General features: G+C 30.9%; 1 protein-coding gene across 3 annotated transcripts in view; it reads right to left on the reverse strand.

The window, feature by feature from the left end:
- LOC116765821 (four and a half LIM domains protein 2) overlaps window positions 1-21,619 on the reverse strand; it is an 85,056-nt gene that overhangs the window by 38,334 nt on the left and 25,103 nt on the right. The window contains exons 1-2 of one of the 3 annotated variants that reach the window (XM_032655415.2): window positions 14,764-15,462; window positions 14,570-14,655 (exon numbers count right to left, since the gene is read on the reverse strand). In XM_032655415.2, the coding sequence (XP_032511306.2) occupies window positions 14,570-14,655; window positions 14,764-15,447 (770 nt within the window). In that variant the 5' untranslated portion in view covers window positions 15,448-15,462. Of the gene's footprint in view, window positions 1-1,316; window positions 1,558-8,275; window positions 8,502-14,569; window positions 14,656-14,763; window positions 15,463-21,619 lie in introns of those variants that run through there. The other 2 variants (XM_032655413.2, XM_032655414.2) reach the window with 2 other exon arrangements.

Genomic DNA, 21,619 nt, shown 5'->3' on the forward strand with positions numbered 1-21,619 from the left:
GACGCACGGTTAATATATTTGGAAAGAAGGGATAATAGCGTAAGTCGGTTCCAGATTAGACTCATCCTTGACTCCGACCTTTGGCACGCCGACCACCGTCTAATGGAACGAATCATGCCAAGCCCATACTGCCATTTACTTCGAATCTGTTTCGGGCAGTATGGAGATACCTTTACGATAGCCGCCGCGTTCAAATGGAAAGTAAACATTATATACAAGACATCGGTTATGTTTCACTCAAACCATTAGCGTTACATTCAAAGCCCTTTCTTTACTTCAAAGTTCAATATATTCAGCGATCAACAACGATCTAACGATGATATTCCTGGAAATGTTTAAAACAATGCTCGGTAAATCAGGTAATAAAAAAGTAATTTGCGAATTTTTATTTACATCTGAAATAATCAGCCCAGTTTCTTTTTAGTGGGTTAGTATTGTTTCTAGAACAACATGTTTTCTTTCACCTTAGTTACTTACACAGGAATAAATTCGAAAATTACAATCCGAAGATATATGTAGATACAATAGAATAAATAGGCTATTACTGAACTCTAAACTGATCTATTCACCACTTACGGCTTCATATCAACAATTATCCAGTAGAATTATGAGAAGAATAATTGCAAAAAGTTCCTATTGTTATAATTTTCTGTAATTAAATTCTATACGATGTCCTATTAACGCTTTAACATAAAAGAGACGAATAAAAAAGCCTCTGTAAACAATATCAACAACAGCGTTCGCTGGCTTATTCAATTTATTGGTATGACCGAACTAGATGTTTTTGTGGGGCATTAAATTCAGAATCGGTAGGTCGTTACTTTGTTAACGGGCGATCTAATGAGCGGCATGGCATTTTATATTGGTGATTCGTAAACATGAAAAGGAGCAATGCTAATTGTAGATAGATAATTCTATACTATAATTTCATACATCTTCGCCTGTACGATGTATATGTTTGTCCCTAAATTAGCGCCATCTATTTCTAGCAAAGAACTACGTACCGTATGAATTACGTGTTGTCATTTATTACGTGGACGTGTAGAAATAGGTATGCAGTGTGTAGCACGTAGGTGTAACGTATACCAATGAAACGATAATTGAGAACACGGTAAAGGAGATCACATCTTTGTTACAGTAATTTTCACGGCCATGATTTGTGTTTGAAAAGAATTCTCAAATCAAAGCACAAACAAGCAATAAATAAGTTTTAATCACGAATGAATACATGAACTTAAATAACCCCGCTATGAATCACAGATTCCTTGTCTTCTCCATGGGGATATTACTTTAAGAGTTGCTTTTCGTTTACTCACCGTAGGACCATCTCGAGGACATCTTCTCTGTTGAAGACCTTGCAGTACAGGTGCAGTATCTTAAGACATGTGTACTTTATACCCGTCCAAGTCAGCTCCTCGGACTTCAAAGCCTCATCCCAGGGGCAGTGCTCGTGTCTTGACAGACAAAGCATGCCGTCGTGCGCGGTTTCCGTTGGAGGCATTTAATCTTTGGTACGTTTGGAATTTCTCCAGGAACTTTTGGTTTGTCAGCCTTTCACTGTTCGAGGTGATTCATTATTATCGAGGGAAGGATGACCTCAATATAAATTTTTGCCATAGCTACATATTTATCGATGACGAAGAAACAAACGAAACCCAACAACGCGCTTATTTGAGTAACCTTTTAAATTATTTTCGTTAACGAATTCCTAAGATAAAACAGAGTGTAAAAGCTAATAGTCGTAAAACTTAAAAATTCTATGCGGGAGAATATCAAGACACTAATTTACATTTGTTATATTGGCTTATCTTTAAGGTAACAATGCCACAACAAGGTCAACTCTATGTTTGGACTGCCGAAAAGGAGGATTACTGATGAGGCCACTCCTCTTCATATAATGTTGACAGTATCAAATGCGACGACTTATAAATAAAAACGTCTAACTGTCCGTGTTTAGTTTAACGACACAAGCTCACGGTAACGGAGCGAATTGAATATAATGAATTTTATTCGTATATTCATATTATAATTCCTATGTACTTTACACGATTTGTAAATAAAATTATATGCATATGAACATTGAATAGTTAATCCTAACTACAACGACGTTCTGATATGTCACTACTCAGTAGTGTATGAAATATTTAAAGTAAAATAAAATTATATTTATTATGAATTTATAAAGAGAAAAATATTATTTAGTCCTTTCTGCCAAAAATACTTAACGAAATTTTAAATTTCGAAATTATATATAAGGATATGGACAGCTATTTGAAACACCAGCTAGGATCACGGAAAAACTTAAGAAATGACACAAAGTTTATATAAATTATTAGTATGTATTGTTTTGGTATTCACTAAAACAATACACTTTACTTGTGATAAAACTGTTACATTTTTGCTACCCTTTATTTGTATGTTATCGAATGACGACTAAGTTTTAAAGGTCATTTGTAAATGTAATATTCCTTATATTATACAACACGGATACATATTGCAATAAATAATGTTTTTTGGAAGGTATGTGAAGTATTTCAAACATATTATGTAACGAACGAGAAAATTCTTGATACTTTTATCAAGTCCACATTATATATTAATATTTGTTAAGCTGATATTTATTTAGTATTTTTAACAAGTAGGTCATTGTTGAACGAAGGAAGTGTTTATGATTCGTACAATAAGAATACGACAAACGAACGTCGGTACAGTAACTGTCGGAAGTTCTAATTTGAACAATTCAATTGACGCCTTAAGTCTGTTTCACACGATAGATCCTATCATTACAACAACGCTTGATAATCGCATTTAAACTAAACATTAAAAGAGAATACTTTAAAAGTAAACAGATCAATTCTGATTAATTCTCAGTTGTCAATGGTTTAAAATGCAAATAGTATTGTTTTTTGGATACTATAATACGATATGCCAACGACCATGTAGGACAATGTCGTGTGAACCAAGTCTTAGAATTTGTGCTAGTTATGGGGTGCACTAAGTATATTTATATATAATAACATTAACAACATATATATTATACTTATAACAAAATTAGCTCAACAATAGAATTACGCAAAAGATACACATTTATAATCGTATCATGATAAAATACAACTATTATTCAAAGTTGGATATTCAAAATGTTGACTTGTACACTTTTTCCTGCAATTATATTAATATATTATAATAAAAAAAATATATATAAAATTTACGTATTTTAATGCTTACGAATACGAAATTTACATGATATATTTCTGATTTATGACAGGATTAAATATTCCCTTATACAGCTACTTCGAGAGAATGTCCTTTAATCAATATCAAGTCATAAATACAATTTTGGTTAATTATATTTTGCATTATATATATTTGTAAATCGAATTAGGTTTGGCGCACACAAAAAATCATTCAGCATCAAGATACGTTCATGTAGATGATCCTTGTACGGCTAAATAAATGTGTATAAGGCATAACTACAAATTTATTAATGAAATGAGTTATTAGCGCCCATTACGGTATTATGTGAACGCTTTAGGAACTGACGAGAATATTTACATGGAAAATAAAAAAAAATACATTATTATGTATTACAGCATGCTTTGATTTTTGCTGTTGTAATAGTGATTAAGAGCTGTAATCTGTAACACCACAAAAAACACAATGAATAGAATGATGTCGAGAAAAATATATCAAAGAAAATCATTCATTCAGCTTTAACGAGATTTATATAATAACGCAGTCTCGTTTTTGTTAAGTACAACTCTATTAACGTGTAAAAAAAAAACAATTGATCAACAAATGCATGTTCAGTACACTTACAAGCGGTTTGCTGGATCACACTACATATGGGCGGTTTTATGTCCATTCACAAATAGTGGCACATCATAGTGTTGAAGTGTTTCAATGAGTTAGAAACGGGAGACGCAAACCTTATCAAGCATACGTTGATATCATTACAGCTCCTATTATGGTGTCGGTTAAAATTAACGACGTTATCATAAACGTACAGTCTTATCAGAGGACACTATTAGTTGACTTCTACCTCAATTACCGTACATGTCATTATACTATTTGAGGTTTAACGTACTCAGTATGTCTCCTCCATTCTACATGACACTGGCAGAATACACTGTGCACCTCTTAAAAAAAAAAGTACTCAATAAGAAAGTGATTTAATCCGTACGTTTTATTATTTTTATTTTGATATTTTATATATTTACTAACAATGTTATAAACAGACCTGTCTTATTTATTTATTATTGGTAAATGAACGCAATTATTATGAAACATATACATTTTTATCATTACATGTATATATTCAAAAGTCAAATTCGATGCTTCAAATATTAATAATCCTATCTCTTGTTGATATTTATTATTTCCGACTAAAATTATGCTTAAAAGAGGTTTTACAGATACATGAAAACAAAATAACAATAAATTGACGGAGAATGAAAAAAAAATTATTTTATGAACTGTAAAACCTCTTTATTGTTACAATGAAATTTATGACTAATGAAGATTTTTCTTAATATAATAATAATATCCTTAAATAATTCCAAGTCACATTTCTTTGTTCGCTCAATAATTTCGATGACGTCACTGACGTTAAAAACCTCCTCTGTATTTGAGATCAAATCCTAAGAATAATACCTTTACATAAAGCGTTCGCTAATATCCTAAAGACGCCATAAAACATATTTATGAGAATCGTTCTCCTTTTATTATAGTAGACAAATCAGCGACGGTATAAAATTAGTCGTATTCGAATTTATATCTGTGACATGATCTAAGCGACTATGGATTTTTCCTTATAATAACACAAATTTCATACTATAAATAAAATGTTTCTTCAGACATTTTCATGTCGTCTTACATTTATTACAGATAAAGATATCGCATGTTCTCTCAAAACGTCGGGAATAATGTAAAATTAAAGAAATAAATTTAGAAAATTATAGTTTCATTTAAATCTATTTGTTTCTTATCAGTTTTAAGTGTTCCATCTAGGTATTTAGGTCATCGAGATCTTTAGCACTTAAGGCAACGTAAGGTTTCACATCACGTGAGTGCTGTCTGAGCAATTTCTTTGGCACGTATGATTTATGTTTTTATTAACAGTTGATGACTAACTTCCACCTGCGGCTTCTCTCGAAATTATTTGTATAAAATTAATATTTCGATTCATTTATAATAGGATACACGTATCGCATATACCTATTTAGTATGCTAGATGTGTGATCCTGAGTGTATATAGGGAATTACTATAGTTGTATACGAACACTTAAGAGTAGGCTATCATTTATCAACGTTTTAGTTTTTAACCTAAATGAATTCTATATAGAAAAACAATTGTATATACAAACTAACACTGAAACACTACATATTTATATATACACAATAATTTATAAGTTTCCTACTGTCAGTAGAAAACACATTACATTTAAAGCTTCAGACATATAAGATTCTAATTCAAAGCACGATTTCCGTATTAATAAATGTCATATTCATCATGCACACATGAAAGAGGAAAAAACTGATCAAACGTCGTAATGATATCATTGTTTATTGAGATTTTGTTTGTTTGTTAACTGAATTGCAGTATCCGGAGCGTATTTATACGTTTTTATTTAAAAAAAACCTCTTTTAACAATTACATTGTAACTTTAGAGCGCCTGCAGGATAAAAATATTCGAAAAAATATATAATATAACTTCATATATGAGATAAGAACGCGGGAATTTCAATTTGAAAGTAATAGTTTAGTGAAGGGTATGATGTCGATAATAAAGGGAAAACCGTTATAATTTAAATTGAAAAAGTCATGTCATAGTGAAGCCTTGACCTAGCCAACACTAGATTATTTTTTTTTTGTAGATTTAACTTAGGCATTTTGTTCTCATTTGGATTTTAGCCAGTACGCTAAGCACGAGTTATCAACATAATTCGTTTATATAATGCCCGAAATTTTATAAATGAAAAACTCTTCACGATCCGTATTCAGTTGAACAATGCTAACATGGAGTAACCATATACATTATACAATATCAACTACCTCAAAGTATCCGTGTACTAGAATCAAATTGCAAAGTACGGGAGTAAACGAGCAAGTTAAATCACTTTATTTTGTTTATTTTTTAGGACCATTGTTTAATTTTTCTTTTCTTTTTTAAGAATATTGCTACTTAAAAACTCTTTTCTCTCGAGCTCTTGAATTAATTGCGATATTTTCTTCTTATTTTTATGAAGATATCACGTTAATTCTTTATATTTCTAAACAGTAAACAGTTACGCCATTCGTAGACTTTCCTGTGTATATTAATATATTAGAACATACAAATATTAATAACGATTGTAAGATCTTTTTCAATGACCATAAAGTAAATTGCATCAAGAAGGTCGGACTCGATTTGTGGAATCCCTGAAACATTGAAAATGCCCCATATAACAAATGTACACACGTGCTTATAAAAGTAGTACGAAATGATTTATGGTATTAATCTAAAAAAAATATGAATGAGATCAAGGTCGTGGTATAAGCACCGTATGGTAAGTAACATATCACTACTGACATTTAATACAAACAATAAAACTAAAACAGAATTAACTGGAAACTTACACTCAGAACACGTTCAAACAATACTATCATGTCTAAAAGCGTATTTGTTCTGTTAAACTATTCATGTACCAATTACTAGGAACTAAACATTTGCATGTTGACTTTTTATACTTAAACATTGACATTGTGTACAAACATGTCATTAGTAATGAGTTCAGTGTAGCTACCACGAGTTTGTAACGCCAGACAAAATACGCGGCGTTTTCAGTTCCTAATTCGCAAATATTCGTATACGGTAACATTAACGGTTTAATAAACCCGATACCTAGTTCTCTAGTATAAATGGTATCCTTACTATAAGTATGCATTGCCAAACTAAATACAGAGCGTTCTCAATCTATCATTCAACTCCCAACGTTGATTACCACCGATATTTATATCTGAAAAATCTAAAAAACTGCCAGTGTCTAGTTAAACTACTCAAACTCTTAGTAAGGGACTGTTTACACTGTCAGCTACTATAAAGATACAGGAGCATTTTAACTATTTTATATTTAATACTCCATTCATTCCATCCTTTGTGATTGTGATCTATAAATAAATACTAGCTTGTACTCATTCTTGTAATTATTAAAACTTTACTACTGTGATTTTATTTTTGATTGATATAAAAAATGTTTTTTATTAAAATTTTAGATATGGTTATTCACAACAAGTAAGAATAATACAAGTTGCATCAAATAAAATAAATGATATGTTGAAATATATCAACATATACATATTTAATATTTGATTAGTTTTATAAACAACTATTACATCGAAAAGAACTTAAAATTTACTTGATTAAAAGTAAAAAGCTAAAATTATGTGGCCATAACATTGTTTGCAAATAGCTTAACTTTGTTTCAGTTTGGTCTTTTATAAAAAATATTGTTGATTGCTCTACCAAATCAATTTATTATTCTGTTCAAATAAAAATCAAATCATTTAGCAATTATGATGTTAAAGTCTTTGAAATAAAAAAAAACACATGTATTGATGACTTAAACATAGTGATGACTGTAACTAAATAAATTCATAACTAAAAAGATGTTTTTTCAATTCCATGAATCATTTGTAATGACAATATTAGGAAAGATAATTTTCCTGGTTGAAGTTTCGCCTAAATTAGGCATAAATAAAGGCATAAAAAAAGACCATAATATTTAAAAAACAAATAAGTGTTTAAAGGTGCTCCTTTAAGAATATTACAGAAAATTGTAACTTAACTACCTATTGAATCATGTAAATTAGACATTTATAATTTTTATAAAATTATATTATCAGAAGATAAGTGTTTTAAGTAAATAAATAATATATGTATATAAAATGTATTTATTGTGGGTAAAACACTTAGTCTTATGATCAAAACAGGTTTTGAAATGTTTTTATTGTTGATAACCAAATTTTTGTTAGGATTTGATGTTAACAATACCTACTGTTTATAAAGAGGTACTGTAAAGAACGTAAAATGTAAGCATAATTTTTATAACGAATTATATTATGAAATTTATTACTAAAACAAACACACTAGCTGTATTTAGATTAAAAAAATATTTGGATTTCATTAAAAAAATAAAGTACCTAACTTGCACCTGCCTGTTACCGTTTTAAACCAATAGTATATTATGTAGCCATGGCAAAATTTTCTTACTATTTATGTGAATGCCAACTTACGTATCATTACCCCATTGGTAATTATTAAGATTATAATTATTAAAAGCGTTGCAGAAAAACCGTCCACATTATCTTCTTATCGGTCATTTCCTTCATAAATTAACACACAAATGAATCATCCAATCACTGCTTTCTTTAACATAACCACTTATTTATCAATTCCTATTAAAAATAATAAAATCACGCAAAATACTTCAACTATTGTATTCGAAATTGACAGTTTCGTTCAAAAGATACCGCGAGCGCACTTAACCAGCGCGTTGCGACGCGTTTGCTATCCGACTTACAAATGACAAATGTGCGTCAACGAGTTGTTCGTTTGTTTACCTTAGCGGTTTCGCTCTCTCAAGTTCAAGGGATTACTAAAAGGTACGTCAGCACCAATAAAGCCTGAGCTGCGATAGTGTGTTGTATTATATTGTGTTATTAACTTAAGGGAAGCATGAGGGTTCCAGTTTCAATGGTTATAATATTTTTGTAGTTACGAGCACCTGGATGATGTCATTGTTGATAAACATAACGAATTAGTGATAGCTCTAATCTGTTTCGATATCAGATAATTTAGCAATACATTAATGTAGAATGTATTTGGAATGAGTTTTAAATTTCATTTTTGTTTCTTTAACTAGGCTTGCATCCTCCTCTTCACTTATTTTATTTTGACATATGATTCTTTTGTTTTACTATTGAAAAATTTCCCTGTCAATTATAATTACTACTGACTACAGTAGCTACATTGATATAATTTATATTGTTAACAGCTGTTTAAGTAAATATTTTTTTTACGAATAATTTATTATTAATATATACTAATTTTTTTCCATATAAATTAAAAAATATGAGTAAAAATACTTTAGTAACAGATTATTCTTTTTTTTCTATAATATGTGAGAATCACTCACAACGGTCTAATAAGTATATATATGTATTTATTAATGACAAAAATATTGATAGTGTGTTAATGGAGTACAAGATTTATTAGAAGACATTATGTGTAAGTGGAATGATTATGGTTATTTAGATGAAACATATTCACTCACCAGTGTCGCTAAATAGGGACTAATTCATTAGTTCCAGACAATTTTATTTCTTTTTTAAATATATTTTACTTAATAGACATGAAATAAAGAAATAAGCTTTATGTTCATTTAGAAAATGTATAATTGAAGGAAAGTATTAAAGTCAGGATCTGTTTAAATCGTTGATGTTTGTTTACGACACGACCATATATATGTAGATTATACACAAAATAATATAAAGACGAGCTTATTGCTATGTTATGAAATAATAAAAAAAATAGCAGTTATTATACATATCAAGTATAGACTTCCAACGAAATGCCTTTCATATTAAAATTTTAAAAATAATATTTCTTAAAATTTAATCAGAGACATCTATTGTAAGATTTTAAGATTGTGTAGTTTTATGTATTAAAGCCATTCGATAATAGATGGCGCCTTCATGTTATACATGTATTTTTATTTATTTTATGACATAAAAAGTTTAATTTATATTTATTTTATGACAAAAAAAAGAAAGAATTTTCAGTCACTTTTAAATTATTTTGTACATGCAAACGTCTGAAACACAAATTATTAGAAAAGTATGAGGAAGCCAAATGTTTTACTTTTTATAAACTTCGTTCGGGATTAAGGAAAATAGAAACAAGAAAGTTCGTTTGTACCTATTATAAGGAAAAAACATAGCCCTGCGGTCCTTGCGCTTGACCTTTTTCCAGTCATTAAACTAATGTATAATCATAAAATACAGGTACGCCTGTTTACTTCAAACAAGTTTGCGGGGCTATTATTTTTTTTTTATAACCAGTGTTGCCATTATTACACTCGCATAGTAGATGTAACGACTAGTAGATTATATGCCAGTGTCCACATAACTTTGTTTATTAATAATATAATTTACATTTACACAGTGTCTGGTGCGATAAGAAAATTAGATTAACTTGATTACTAAATTGGATTTTTCAATTGTGATTTATAAAGTTATAAAAACGTTGAGTAGTCTGTGTTTTTTAACTCAAGATTAATTTTTAGAATAAATATAAATATTCGTATATGCATTGTATTTGCATATGCAAATTTTATTATTTTATTTCTTTATAATTAGATATATCTTTACAAACTAAATATGTTTGATTTAGTCTGTCACAATACAAAGATATTGTAGTTAACTATGCTTAGAAGCCTGCCAACAATTTTTTATTCGAAAGAATATTATCAAAAATGCTTAGTAAAATTTTGTTGTAACATAATTGAAAAATGGTTAACAAAATAAGTCACTTTGTTTCAAGAAGATGACTCATGTAGGTGACAAAGCCCTTTGTTTTGGCTAAAAATCTTACTCATCGTCTTTATGCAGAACAAATATTAATAATATCCTATAATTGTTTATGTTATAGTGACAATTGATGTTTTTGATGTTGATCCTAATATTTGTTTTTGTTAACTAACCTTTTTCTAACCATACCTCTAATAGAAGATTTACACTAGCGCAAGAGTCGCGAGACGAGGCACGAGCCGAAGGTGAGAGTGTAAATAGACGATCGCGACTCGCCTCGCGTCTCGTCTCGCGCCTCACAGCGCTCGCGTCCGGAGGTACGAGCGAACGAGGTGCGAGCTGTTATGCGAGACGAAGCACAAGACGAGGTACGAGCCGAGAGTGTAAAGGTAGCATAAGATATAAGATTATTCGACAAACAGAATTTAGGTAATTATCTTCCTTCAACAGCACAGCTGATAGTGTTATCTATATTCTATTCTATCGAAGCATCCCGTCAGTTAGGAATTTTTAGTTTTATGTATATGTATTTTCTATCATAAATATGCTAAATGGCATTATATGTATGCATGTATAGACCTCGGTCTGTTATTTGTCTTCTATTATATGAGCGAATTTAATTTTTTTGCGAAAATAATTTGTCTTTGCCCTTGCATTGTTAAAAAAAAATATATCGATATGCTACTAGTTAGTCTATATCACCAACAAAAGAACAACAATAAATCCCACTTTTGGACGGATATATTATGTGTTTTATTTTATTTTCTTATTTAATTTATAAAATAAAGTTTAATTGGAGAAGATTGGAAACAATGAAACCCAATAAACATTTCCATTAAACTATAAATTTGAGAGTTTATTTTGTATATATGTTTCAGCCTACGTATTGTACAATAGGTCTTGTTAATGGGCTCAGTATTAAAAAGGTGGGCGGCCCTTATTCTAACTATACCGAAGAAAAAATATATAACGCCATCCTTGAATAAATATTATCTTATTAAACAAACCTTGATACAAAACGCATTACTAGTTATTCAAATTTGTTTGTCAAACGATTTAGAGTTAAAATGATGTTCCGATTTAAACTTTACATACGTTTATTTATACGCTTTGCGACCCGTGTATGTGTGGACCTGTGACATTTTTAGATTCATCCCTGTGTTGTTATTAAATTTATTATTAAGATAACGGAGTTCACTTCACAGTTTATTAGGTCACTGACTTCATCGGAGGTTTCTCTGGAATGTATGGGAGTTGAACTGTTATCCTTTGTAGTCGGATAAATTAATTTGAAGTCGCATTAAACTTGGTGTAACTATTTAGGATACCCTTGAGGCTGCGTGAACAAGAAGACAAACAGACACAAATAGATCGATTAGAGGCTTTGTAAAACTTCAAAAGCAATAAAACAACATTAAAACATCTGTGTTTTTTCTTTTCATATTTAAATTTATATTAAAGAAAATATGTTAACAAATTTTCACCAAAATAATGACATATAGTTACAGCTATATGCCTTTCATAACAAAGTTAAAATGATATATCATATAATGTTATTCTGTTTATTTATCTCTCACAATAACCAAACTCGTTATCCGTCAGTTCAAAGTTCGTTGCAAACGAACTTTATACTTTGACAGTTTATCTACAATGTGAATGTTGGAAACGCCTTTTAAAACAAAAATTTAAATCTGTTTGTTTACTCCGAGTTTCCGTCGCACTAAATACGGAGTTTTTCGAGTTTTTTTAAGTCATAGATATTCATACATTTTAGTATTAATTTAGCTTATTAAATGAGAAATGGTTCGTATGTATGTAGTATGGCGAAGCAAAGTTGCGTTAATACATCAATTTAAATTATACATATTATGTCCGTGTGAGGAACTGTTTTTGTTTTCGTAACTAGATCCATGTCCATTTTATTATGCCACCGTATTAACAAAGGTTAATTAAGACATTATTATATTATATATTCAATTAAAACTACAAAAGTGTTTTTTTTTATTTAGGCAATGAAAGCATCAAAGCATTATGTTAAAAGTAATTGTTGACATATTAAAACATTTACCTACTTCTTTACAAAGCATCAAACAAATTTAGAGACGAGAATATTCATTGTATTTCATTAAGAGAGAAGGCTACCAGTGCCATTTGTAATAGCTTTTATATATAGTTGGTATATCGTTGATTGGCTGAATCTGTCATTACATCACGCAACGGATCAATGTGCTTCTGGCCTTACAATGATGTCAAGCTGCAGCTGTCATAAATTGTACAATTCACTAATAGTCTATAGACGACAAGCTTGCACGGCCATATGCATTTATAGCGTATATTTTCCATAAACCATTGGTATGTTGTTGTTGTAGGATATATCCTTGTGATAAATAACGCATACTAATTAATTACTTAGTGACAAGGAAAAATAATAAACAAATAAATATTAAATATTTGTTATTTCTTTAAAATTCTTTATATCACTAAGTTTTTTTTTTTTGTAAATGCTTTTACGGCTCTGGATACGAGTACTTTTGAGCCTACTTTACTAAGACATATTTTAATGTTGCCAGGGATTATATTACTTTATTTATAAACTTTTTGGCATCAAAATAATAGACACATTTTGATACAATTCTAAAACGACAACAATACAAATTCATCATTATAATAATAATTAAATTCAACAATTACGAATGTTGTTCAAGAAGATAAGCAATGTATGTTATGGCGAAACTAGCAAACTTTATTTGACCCAATAATTAATTCATTTATTGTAATATTTGAATCGTAATATCAATTTAATATTTATAATAGTATTATTCATATAATATAAAGACTTAATAATTGGCAACTTAACCTGATATATGATTACTGAATTGGAACAATAACTAGTGATATGATCGAATATTACAAATTCATTAACTGACAACACTCTCTACGGTAACTGAACACTTCATACGTGTTATGCAGGTTATACATAATTACGTATACCTTGACGATTTCGTAAACATTAAATTCTATAAACATGGAAATGGCAATTTTAACACACGAGTATAACAGGTATGATTCGGCGATAAGAGTTAAAATTGCATGGACCGTTTTTGAACTACAATTTCCCATGGCATATCGTATTATATAGCAATCTGCCAAAGACTTACTTTCCCGTTTATAAACTTTGATAACTCATACGGACAATTGTAGAACGTATTTATTTTTATTCGCTTTGGCAACTTCAAAACTGTTGTTTACTTATCGCTAGTAATGTGATCGTCACAGGCCGATGTAACCTTGAGCAAATAATACAGTCTCATTTATGCCACTTCACTTTTTTATAATTCAATTTCATCTGTTCTCGTCTTCGGCGACCCTCGCACAAGTCTGACAGTTTATGTGCGAACGGAAATTATTGTTGCTTCGTCTCCTGACCGCGTGGTTCCTCTCTCTTGATGGGAACTTCTGTATCTTCCTCTCTGTGACCTCTTCCTTGTCACCTTTGATCACCCGGCGGTAGATCTCCGCCCATTCCAGTTGTTTCAACGACAGACACATTTTATCACGTACTGGGACACGTGTGAACGCTTTCAACGTTGTGATGACAATGAGGTCTGAGCGGACTCGATGCGCCTGCGACCTCCTCGCGAAGGTTGAATTTTTTTTTCAATTATTTATTTGAAACACGTTCGAATATTGTTACGTTTGAGAAATGAATGAAAGTAAACAGATAAGTTATCGTCGACCCGGATGAAGACGGCCCAAATGACTGACCAATGATAACGAGACTGTCATTAGTGCGATCTCTGTCCAATGTTTGTTGTTCTTGTTAACCTAATGATATCGGCTATTACGTTCTGTTTATTTATAGCGCGAACTGCTGTGTTATTGTTTTCAACGTTATATTAATTTTAGTATTCTTTAAAACTTATAATATTTAAAAGTGTTGTTATATTTTAAGTAATAAATATTTTGTTTGGTATTTGTAATAAAATATGTCTGACTTACCTCCAAGGGTGTGGTGCGAATCCGTGACAGAGTTCGGGACAGTTGTCACACGGCCTGCCTTCAGACACCTCCTTTATCCGAACGCCCTGGAGACGAGAAGGTTAGAATGAGATCATGAAACAAACAGAAATAAGTATATTCTTAATAGACTAAACGAATTAAACTCAGTTAACGTACAACAATGTACAAGTTACCATTATTTTCCTTAATCTATCCTGAGTAGTGATCTTATTTATCTCGTCAGCTATATCCAATATCTCATCCTCTTCATCTCTACTGTCACAATCAATATTGATAATGTCGGAATGTTTCGCGTCGTCGTTTGATTCGCATTCGCTGTAACTATCTGATGTCGACTCACTTTCTCGTCTGTTACCGAATAGTTTGAAAATCCCCTTTTTTTCGACCCACGACTCAGCCATGCCCTCTCTTATGCTATTCGCTTTCTTACTTTTTTTGTGTATTTTGAACGGCACCTGTTTAAATTTCGGTTGAACCGTGCACGAAGGTTTAGACACTTTTCTTTTGTACCGACTCTCGTATTCCTCCTCCGATATTCCGCGATGGTATATGAGATAATCCTTTCTTATTTGTTCCAAACCTGCTGGATCGCTCCAGAATGTGTGTTTCTGTTTTATTCCTAAGTAGTAATCCAAGTCATGGTCTCCTGAATGACGGTCTTCATCAGAATCTATTTGTGGGTCAACAGTTTTTGTGGTTGTCTCATTTTTATTTTCTTCTTCTACTTTCGGCAGCGTATCGTTTTTTTTATTGTTAGGCATCTTCTTCAACAGTATAGCTGTGTTGGTGGTCAAAAATTTTGTTGTCTTTCTATAAACTGTGGCGACAGACTCTCTCCTCCGTCTCAAGTTGTACATGATTCTCTTTTTTTTAAATTTTAAATTGTTATAAATTCGTTCTAAAAAAATTTGTTTTCTGCACCAGTTCATTTCAGTCAAGTCATCCTGTGAGGTTGACATATAGTGGTTACTGATTTTACTAAATTCATTAAGTAACTGGAGTGAAATACCCTTCTTTATTGACGACTTGTTATTCAATGGGTTTGTCTGATTCGGGGCAGGTTAACGTAATAGAGACCGAGGGAAACTAGTTTTCTTTTTACTGTTACGATTCAATTGCGAGGGTGACGTGATAATGGGTACCTGTGGGCGTACGAGGTTTTTCTAGTCCAATATATTCAGGCCTCCGATCGTTTCTGACCTTCTCTACTTGTTATAACTAAGGTTCGATACAAAAGAGGTCTTGTTACAGTGGTCGCTATGGTTGACAGATACATGAACTCAGGGCGTGGACTCTTTACGATCATGCAAACATTGAGGCTATACGTATACGAGTCCATCGTAAATGACTCGACAAATTGCAACACCCCTAGCTAAATTGCTTGTTAAATCCCCTTGTTACGGTAAAAGTATAATTTGACAAATGTCATTAATTTATAAAGTTTATAATATTCCTTAACAGGAATACTAATGATAAAATACAAATGACTAGGTATTATATATACTGATGTCTCAAATAAAGTTCGACTTCTTTTTATACTAAGTTTCTAACATAATATCCCAAAAATGTTCTAATAATAGTGATAATTACTGGTAACTGCAACATACCATAACTTTCTAAGTACTTTAACACTTATCAACGACCATTTAGTGCCCTATAATCTATATAATGAGAGTTCATTTCGGAATCAGTAGCGGCATCTATCGTTTCATTGTAGAACTTCTTCAAGTTGAAATTTCATTGTATCATTACAGCGCCATCTGTTGTCAAATAGCCGTGATTTTGGTTAAGGATAATCTTCAAGAGTTCAGGAAAAACGATACAATTATTGAACAGATGTCGCTTCCTTATTTCTTACGAAACCGAAAAATTTAACTTTTTGTCATTGTTGCAATTTTTTATTGATATAAAATAAAAACGATAGCTTTAACCATTACAAAATATATACAAAAGGATTCTTCTAATGCAAAAAACAAGTTTACTAAGTAATAAAATATTTAAATTTGTCCACATTACATTAAAATGGTTAAATATAATCCAATTTTACAAACAACTAAAGGATTTTTATTTAAATTCAACGAAATGCAATATAAAATAGAAGTCAAACTTATCTTTTTTTGTCTTTATTAACGTAAACCTTTGCTTGTGTTTTTTCTGTTTTTTTAATCTGTGGTTTCGTCATTTTGGACATCCAGTTGAGTTATTCCTAACTAAGACATGAATATATTCAGTCATAATATATAGATAATATTGACATAATAAATTGTCTATGACTGGTTTACCTTGGACTGTTCTGAATACTCAATATTATTACTATGAAAGTATCTCGAGTCGAAAGGCTCTAAAACTGTGACAAACAATATTTTGTAGAAAGAGGAATAGATCAGACATTTTATTTTTTGTCACAATAGATTTTATCTCTCAACTCAATACATGATCCATCGACTAATAAGTATATATATTTCCTAGATGGTCTTTTGATTGTCTGAGTCTGAGATGAGTCTGAGTCTGAGATGACTGAGATGAGTCTGAGATGAGTCTTTTGATTGATTTATTTACTTAGAGTGGTAAATAAATAATAAGTTCTTGTGTTAGTGAAATATATAGTTTAGGTGTGACGCACACAAGTTGCTATGTAAAAACCAGTATTAAAAGTCAAAATTACGTAAAATATATATCTTAAAACAATTCCTTTAGTCACAGTTTAGTTATAAAAGTTATGTAAATCTCACAAAATAAATTTTAAGTTAGGTATCTAATATGGTTTTATAAAATTTTTTTGTTCCATAAAATTTTAATGTCAGCTGACGTAATATAAACGGCTAATACAAAACAAGCAGAGCCGTGAAATAATCGAACTAATTACGAAATCTATGAATAATAATATCAGTGGATATTAAATAGTATTGTTGAAACAATGAGTGTGTGGCGCAAGGAGCGCGAGGTCGGTCCCTTTGAAAACACAGCCGTACGTTTTTCCAATCATCACGAACAGAATTACTCATAATTCGGGTAATCGGTTATGTTTGGAATTGTTACGAAAACAAGTTTGATAAAAAGCATTTTCTATTGGGAAAAGTTTATGTAAATAACCCGTTCGGAAAAATCTATAACGAAATCTGCGTACATTTTGATGTTTTGATAAAAAAAAATAATCAAATAGTGACATCTGAGTTTTTCTCGGGTTTGGATTGAAATAAAACGATTTTTTTTCGAATTAATTACGCGTTCGTAATTATTTTTAACAACATACTCCCGTCGTTTCGGTTACTTTGCATGTCGTAATAATATTAAATACGTAGTAAATCCGAAAAATATTAAATTTATTTCAAAAATCAAATAGTGAAAAAAACGGTACATTGAATGCGTTTATACCTGGAGTTTTTCCCTGAAATAAGAAAGTTAAGTACGTATTCATATTTAAATCAGAATAAAAATAACACGTTTTTCCAATAAATACTTTTTAATGATTGAGCAGAAAAGAACGCTGGACATTCGATATAATATTTCTCTGTAAAAATAATTCGTTGGAGAGTTGGAACTGATTGTATAGAACTTTCTCAGTTTATTTTACTAACTACCCTCACTTCCATGTGTGTTAGCTGTTCATACCGCAAGTATTCACCGTTAATTTAGATTATCATTAATAAACCTACGTTGTGACAGTATTAACTATGGTTTGTTAATACTGATTGTAGACAAATATAAATAGCACAATTATGCGATTCGTCTATAATAGAGAAGAAACTTCTCAGCGCTCCATGGATTCACTGTGCGGGGGAGTTGTAACAGTGAGTGAGTGAGTGAGCTCTGACAGTGCCTGGGACTTGCGACCCAGGTGTAGGTTTAAGGGGCCCCTTTCCAACGCGCGTTAAACGCTCACCTCCACCGTCCAAGCTCCTCTCTCTACCTAACCAAATTTGAAAAGAACCTACTAGGGCTGCCATCAAAGCACGGTCTAAGAATGAATTGATGTTAGTTCTGGAAAGGCCCGAGTCTTTCACTAGGTTATAGAGAGATTTAGCTGTTATACCTCTTGCTCTCACTTCTACCGCGCCCAAATCTACGTAGAAGTTATTCCTAGTCAGCTTGTAAGTGATCTCGTAATACTTATTGACCTTGATGCCATGGTCTTTGGGGGTGTTGGTTTCCCAAAGAATCATTTTAAATCTATTGAGATAAATGAAGTATTATATAAGTTCTTGTAAAAATATATAAAGCAAGATGTTTAAACCTATTAAAACTGAACTGTTCGAGGAAATTTAATATTCGAGTACATCAAAGGATCTAAGTTTTGTGTAAATAGAGAGCTCTAGCTTGGTACAAAGACGTATCGGGAACACAGCCTTTAATACTTTATATAATATTAAACCGTTTTATAATTATCTTAATATATTCCTTTTTTTTATTTTGCTATTTCTTTCAACTTCACTGCTTAATAGTCGCTATGAAGTATTTTTAATTTCTAAGGCATATAAAAGATTTATAATTTCGAAAGAATGTAGAAATTTATTGAAGGCTGAAAATGTGTAAAAATAGAACATTTCATAGATTTGGATCAAAACTACACTGCACTGTGATCCTTGCTAACAGAATAACTATCTTTTTATATTTCTTCGTATATATATATATATACGAAGTCAAACATTATACAAAAATAATGAAGCCGCTGGTACGCACTACTTTTATTTTATTTATAAATTTCCACTGCTTCAAATGGAAACAAAATCTTTTCTTCACACCTTAAATATTTTACCGGAGAATTTAATTAATATTAATCTGACACGCCTAGCTAAAAAAAACTAAAAACTACGTAATCATATAGAATTCCACTCCTTGTAATTAACTAAGCGATTTTCGTGACGCTAGAACCCTTATAACAGATTACCGAATAAGGCTTTTAAAAGTCCAGTCAGCTTATGACCTATGTAAACAGTTTCAGTTTACAAGAATTTTGTTACCATTACTTTTTTGAAATTGGAAGCTCTATTTGCAACTTTTTTACTATATATGTACATGCCTTTGTGTGTGTGCGTGTGTTTGTGTCTATGTAATTGTCTTCTATTATTCACATTAACTTATATAGTATTTATATGATAATATAAATTGTAAAAACCTAAGCAACTGGTTGTCGTCATGATGAGAAATTCAGAATACACTGTTATTTTTGGTTTTGGAAAGATTAATTGGTCCAATCCTATTAAGTTTTTGTAATTTATTACAAAAAAGTATAAGTAATATATTACATTTAAACACACACACATATATTTATATAAATATGCAATTATATTTAATTAAAAAATAATAATTTGGGAGTGACCACAAACAGAGCGTGACACATGAGTGGGGTGATGTACACAGATAATTAATATAAGGTTGAATGTAGACAATCTTATAATAAAAAAAACTATATTTATTTGAAATTGAAATTTGTTTTTCTTAATTATAAAACTGATCCCATAAACACTAATTAATCCACTTGTAACTTAAATACCTGTAAGTTCAATGACAAAGTGCAAGTTTTAATAACGAAACATTATACTTATCGTAATTACTTGAGGTGTTTTATTCTAATGGCTTTAAAGTTCAATCGAAGGCTTTTAACTTTGACGTTAACGTTCACTAAGTTTTTCTTTTAACGGTTCATGAAACGTGAGGTTGACTTTATTGTGAGTTTTTTTAAGTTAAAGAATATTAACGAAGTTTTTTAGGCTCTTTAATTGTGATTATAATTTATAAAAAAATATTTTTTGAACTAATTATATATTTTTTTTCATATTGTGAAGTCTATCGTTTCTGTGATCATGTGACAGAGGTCAGTTAATTCCGCCGATTAACTGCTTAATGGCGAGAACGGTATCGCGTCACACTATGAATCTAAAACTCTATTACTTCACATACATGGTTTTGAATGAAATATCGAGGTTATATAACAATTTGACCATTATTTTTGTTAATATTAAAAAAGAGAATGACAACATTTTAAATAATTACAGCTTCATTATAATAACGTCTATTAAAACTGTTTCCTAACTTAAGCAAATTAAAGCATAAGTAGATAATTCAGTGTTTCTATATAAATCGGCGCGTCGCCGCGAGATGTGCATACATAACTTGTTACTTCATCAATTTGTTCCGGACAAGCCGTCGTCCCTCATAGCAGCGACAGGCGATACATTATCTGTACTGACGCTATGTATCACGTTAAATACTTGAATTATAAGTTGTTGTATTTAGCGGATAAAAATATTCGTCAAAGTGAACGTCCAATCAAATTCAATAGTTTATTATAATCATTTGTTAAATGATCTTGAGTTTTTTTATTTAACTAAATAACCTCATCATCAGCTCGCATGCGTATGCTGCATCCAAAACCTGAGCGTAACAACCACCACGGTCCCGTCAGAATTTCTGCTTTCTCGTTAGGGATTTAGGCGTTCGAGATTAGTGAATCAACTTAAGTGCTTTTAAAGGTTAGTCTCTTGACAGCTTTAAGAGGATCGAAGTTCAACAGATCTCTGCAAAACCTTAGAAACTGGTTGTTCTTCAAAAAGTTATCAACCAGTCTACGATATCAAAGATCTGAAGAGCTATGGATGGAGTCTATTCGTGACCGACTCGCCAACAGATCTGTGGGTGTTACTGTTGGTGTGAATCTTTTGCCTGAAACCAAGATTTATGGCTAGATCAGATCAGTTCGTTGTTATTATTCTCGTGGAACATAATGGACGATAAGTTTTCTCAATGTTAGTTAAAGCGTGTACTAACTATATATATAAAAATTCCAATCAAGCACTATCTGGCTTAACATAGAAATTTATATAATAAATTCATTGTTTTGCATATTAGATAAGCACATCCCCATAAATCTGAAAAAAGGGTCAAGTTCTGTAGTTCCCCACATTTTTTTAATAAACAACCTTAAATTATTAAGTATTGCCCTTTTCTTTTTAATACGTTTTCCAATCAGTACCACAGACGAACTTTTGTCTCCTACATTTTCGACCAAATAACGAGTTTCTTTTAATA

Source organism: Danaus plexippus, chromosome 11 (assembly GCF_018135715.1).
Source record: "Danaus plexippus chromosome 11, MEX_DaPlex, whole genome shotgun sequence".
In the NCBI taxonomy this organism is placed as follows: Eukaryota; Metazoa; Arthropoda; class Insecta; order Lepidoptera; family Nymphalidae; genus Danaus; species Danaus plexippus.